Source organism: Sebastes umbrosus, unplaced genomic scaffold (genome assembly GCF_015220745.1).
Source record: "Sebastes umbrosus isolate fSebUmb1 unplaced genomic scaffold, fSebUmb1.pri scaffold_80_arrow_ctg1, whole genome shotgun sequence".
Classification (NCBI taxonomy): Eukaryota; Metazoa; Chordata; class Actinopteri; order Perciformes; family Sebastidae; genus Sebastes; species Sebastes umbrosus.
This window is the reverse complement of record NW_023618540.1, coordinates 42,501-47,500: the sequence shown is the minus strand read 5'-3', so window position 1 is coordinate 47,500 and position 5,000 is coordinate 42,501. Positions and strand designations below refer to the sequence as shown.

Below are 5,000 nucleotides of genomic sequence, written 5' to 3'. Positions count from 1 at the left end.
AATATTTAGTGTGTCTCTTTCTAAATGATGTTTATGTGTTTTACTGACTGATGAGTCTGTTTCTGCAGCGCTGAAACAAGCAGCAGACGGTGAACACCATTCAATCTGGAGGAAACTTTATTAACAATCAGTTCACCTGACAAACACCCAACACACACACCCAACACACACACACACACACACACACACACACACACACACACACACACACACACACACACACACACACACACACACACACTTGAGGACTGATGTTTTTAGTGAACACCCTGCAGTCCCCCCCCCCTCTCAACCAAACCTGACCTCAACACTCACACAGTGTGTAGCACATGTAGCGTGTGTGTGTGTGTGTGTGTGTTCTTACCATGGTGTGTGTAGTGTGTAGTCAGTAGTAGTATATTCCAGTCTGAGAACATGTTCCTCTCTCTCTCTCTCTCTCTCTGGGGTCTGTTAGTGTCTCTCGTCCCGTCACCTCTGATTCTGCTCTGACTCAGTCCAGCCTCTCATGTGTGAAGCCCCGCCCCCCACCAGCTGTCAATCATCCTGCCCCTCCCTCCTCCTCCTCCTACTCCTTCGTCCTCCTCCTCCTCGTCTTCCTCCTCCTCTCTGTCCCCCCCTACTGGCACTATTTTGTCTCACAGAAGCTCATATTAATCCTCTTGTTGAAACTAATAAACTGATTTTATTATTAATTTATGAATCAATGTTTTTGGTCAATTAAATGTAAAAATTAAAAAGAGATAAAAAAATGAGAATATAAATCATGAATCGTCCCAAAGTGTAACAAATAAATCAATTAACAATGTAGATTTTATTATATTTTGGTTTATTGATTATAATTAGTATCCAGCAACCCAGAAATCAAAGAATAAAGACATTTCCCTCACAGATTAGTGGCATTTTATTTTTAATTTATAATGTTTTATACTTCTGCTGAATATAATCCATCAATCTGATTTCCATAGATGTATTTTGTATATACAGTTCCCTTTGTTAACACCTTTATTTTGAAAAGCAGACGTAGTGCCACTTGTCTACTTCCTCTAACTTCTCCAAGGTGGTCTCTAGCTCTCCCGTCAGCTCCGTTCTCTTTATCATCCATGGTCAGCTCCATCGGGGCCGTTTCAATGCAGAGAACACAAATGTCAGTATCTGGGTGCTCTACAGTCGTAGCATCAGCCCATTTGACCACGGAGACGAGAGCGACGGCCGGCTCCACCGCCACGTTACCGCCATACCATAACGTTACTTCCGTACCATAACGTTACCTCCATACCATAACGTTACCACCATACCATAACGTTACCTTCATACCATAACGTTACCTTCATACCATAACGTTACCTCCATACCATAACGTTACCTTCATACCATAACGTTACCTCCATACCATAACGTTACCGCCATACCATAACGTTACCTTCATACCATAACGTTACCACCATACCATAACGTTACCTTCATACCATAACGTTACCTTCATACCATAACGTTACCGCCATACCATAACGTTACCTTCATACCATAACGTTACCTCCATACCATAACGTTACCGCCATACCATAACGTTACCTTCATACCATAACGTTACCACGTACCATAATGTTACCGCCGTACCATAACGTTACCGCCATACCATAACGTTACCTCCATACCATAACGTTACCTTCATACCATAACGTTACCTTCATACCATAACGTTACCGTCATACCATAACGTTACCTTCATACCATAACGTTACCACCATACCATAACGTTACCACCATACCATAACGTTACCGCCATACCATAACGTTACCTTCATACCATAACGTTACCACCATACCATAACGTTACCACCATACCATAACGTTACCGCCATACCATAACGTTACCTTCATACCATAACGTTACCTCCATACCATAACATTACCGCCATACCATAACGTTACCTTCATACCATAACGTTACCGCCATACCATAACGTTACCGCCATACCATAACGTTACCACCATACCATAACGTTACCGCCATACCATAACGTTACCTTCATACCATAACGTTACCACCATACCATAACGTTACCGCCATACCATAACGTTACCTTCATACCATAACGTTACCACCATACCATAACGTTACCACCATACCATAACGTTACCACCATACCATAACGTTACCTCCATACCATAACGTTACCTCCGTACCATAACGTTACCACCATACCATAACGTTACCACCATACCATAACGTTACCACCATACCATAACGTTACCTCCATACCATAACGTTACCTCCATACCATAACGTTACCTCCATACCATAACGTTTCCTGATCACTTTTTCTGAGACATATTTCGGATATACTTGCCATTTTTTCGGCCTTTTTCCTGAAATATTTCAGACACTTTTCAGACTTTTATTCTGACATATATCGGCCTTTTTTTCGGACTTATGTTTGAACATATTTCAGACGTTTTTTGGGACATTTTTTGGGCCATATTTCAGACATACCTTGGCATTTTTTTCGGACTTTCTTAAAAAAACTATTTCAGACATAGTTCAGCTTTTTTTCAGACATTTTTCAGCCTTTGTTCGGACATATTTTGGCCTTTTTTAGACGTTAGCATGCAGCTTCAGCTCTGCTCTGTCTAGCTCTGCTTTTCCTGTCAATGTGTGAAACCCAAAGTGTTTCCATCCTTTACTGGATGTGTAGTGTTTACCACGCTGGATTTAACATGGGAGGGTGCAGGTCGTATCCACGACGACACTCCAACGTTTTACACTCTCTGAGGTTTGTTTTGGTTGACGGATACGGAACAGATATGACGTCACATTACTCAGATTACCACAATAAAAGCAGTAACTTCCTTCTACCTCCACATAGACTCAGATGAAGCAGATATATCCATTTTGGTTTTAAAACATCTATTTAGAAATAAAAAAAAATTGTTTTTTTTCCCGCCCCCAGAGACCGGTCAGAGTCCAGTCAGAGTCCAGTCAGAGACCAGTCAGAGTCCAGTCAGAGTCCAGTCAGAGTCCAGTCAGAGACCAGTCAGAGTCCAGTCAGAGTCCAGTCAGAGACCAGTCAGAGTCCAGTCAGAGTCCGGTCAGAGACCAGTCAGAGTCCGGTCAGAGACCGGTCAGAGACCGGTCAGAGACCGGTCAGAGTCCAGTCAGAGTCCAGTCAGAGACCAGTCAGAGTCCAGTCAGAGACCAGTCAGAGACCAGTCAGAGTCCAGTCAGGGTCCAGTCAAAGACCAGTCAGACACCAGTCAGAGACCAGTCAGGGTCCAGTCAGAGACCAGTCATAGACCAGTCAGGGTCCACTATGAAGGAAATGAGCCGGCAGTCACAGCTGGAGACCAACAGCTGGTATTTCACTGCAGTCATCGTCCCAGTTACAGATAATGATGGAAGCCAGTAAGACACTGAACCGGGCCAGTTTAATGATGACAGGTCAGACTGGAAACCAGTTGATGACCACTGACTCCCACCAGTCTGGACCAGCTGTCTGAAGTGTCATTAAGAAGACAACAAGTAAACAAACAGCTGTTTGTCAATCACAACGTGTTACAACCAGTAACCACCATGATCAAGAGGACTGTTCCAGTTGGACCAATCACAAACAGAGAGGACGTCCAGCAGCACCACTGGAACCAGTACGGAGGTTCTGGTCTGTGCTGGTCTCCAGGGTGCTGCTGGACAGAGTCACAATGACTGTGGCTATAAAGAGCCCCCCCGCCAGAGGTTTAATGGGAGCACTGGGAGCTCTGCTGGATCTGAAGGTTTAATGGGAGCACTGGGAGCTCTGCTGGGTCTGAAGAGGATGAACCCTGTCCTCCTGATCCCAGACCCCCTACAGGGTCTGAGCACACAGGACTTCCTGTGAGTGATGTCACCCACTTCAAACACTACTCTAACCACACACTGGGATAACTGGGATATAACTGGGATAACTGGGATATAACTGGGATATAACTGGGATAACTGGGATAACTGGGATATAACTGGTATATAAATGGGATAACTGGGATAACTTGGATATAACTGGGATATAACTGGGATAACTGGGATATAACTGGGATATAACTGGGATAACTGGGATATAACTGGGATATAACTGGGATACAACTGGGATAACTGGGATATAACTGGGATAACTGGGATAACTTGGATATAACTGGGATAAAACTGGGATATAACTGGGATATAACTGGGATAACTGGGATATAACTGGGATATAACTTGGATAACTGGGATAACTGGGATATAACTGGGATAACTGGGATAACTGGGATAACTTGGATATAACTGGGATATAACTGGGATATAACTGGAATATAACTGGGAAACTGGGATAACTGGGATAACTGGGATATAAGGGATATAACTGGGATATAACTGGGATATAACTGGGATGTAACTGGGATAACTGGGATAAAATAGCCCAAATAAGCAACTACACTTTAGAAACAAACCCAAATAAACACAACCCACGACTACCTCCAGTATATTAGTAAGAGACTTCTCAGGAAAACAAGCCCAAAGTCTCTGATGATCAGAAGACCTGGTATCTCTGCATACACACTGATTGAATGTGGTGTCTTTAGAGTGGAGCTGCTGGAGACGTCTGGAGGACAGGTTGTCTGTTTAACCTCCGTGATGCTTCAGAGAGGAGTTTCTCTTTAATACAGACCTGTTAGCTGTGACCTCTGACCTCCTCTGACTGAGTCTGAACACAACAACCGACAGCTGCATCAGCACATAATGAAGTCTGTCTGATGGAGGACAGACGGATGTGTCCACATTATACTCAGAAGGACACGTCTGCTCCTCCTGTCCAACACTAAAGACCAACACACATCCTTCTCCATCACTGTCTGATTAAAAACCTTCAGGCTGTTTGTATTAAATTACAGTTAAATATCTCAGTCAGTGTCACTGATTAAAGAGAGGGGATTTATTAATGTGTTCCATCAATAATCATTTAAAGGAGTTATAAAGTCAGTGATGCTTC

At 43.3% G+C, this 5,000-nt stretch overlaps 1 protein-coding gene across 7 annotated transcripts in view; it reads right to left on the bottom strand.

Moving 5' to 3' along the window:
- The window catches only part of plekhg4 (pleckstrin homology domain containing, family G (with RhoGef domain) member 4), a 90,917-nt gene that overhangs the window by 77,812 nt on the left and 8,105 nt on the right, over nt 1-5,000 (bottom strand). For 3 of the 7 annotated variants that reach the window (XM_037763326.1, XM_037763329.1, XM_037763328.1), the window contains exon 1: nt 365-506. In XM_037763326.1, coding sequence (XP_037619254.1) covers nt 365-367 — 3 coding nt within the window. In that variant the 5' untranslated portion in view covers nt 368-506. Of the gene's footprint in view, nt 1-364; nt 508-5,000 lie in introns of those variants that run through there. The other 4 variants (XM_037763330.1, XM_037763331.1, XR_005206026.1 and 1 more) reach the window with 3 other exon arrangements.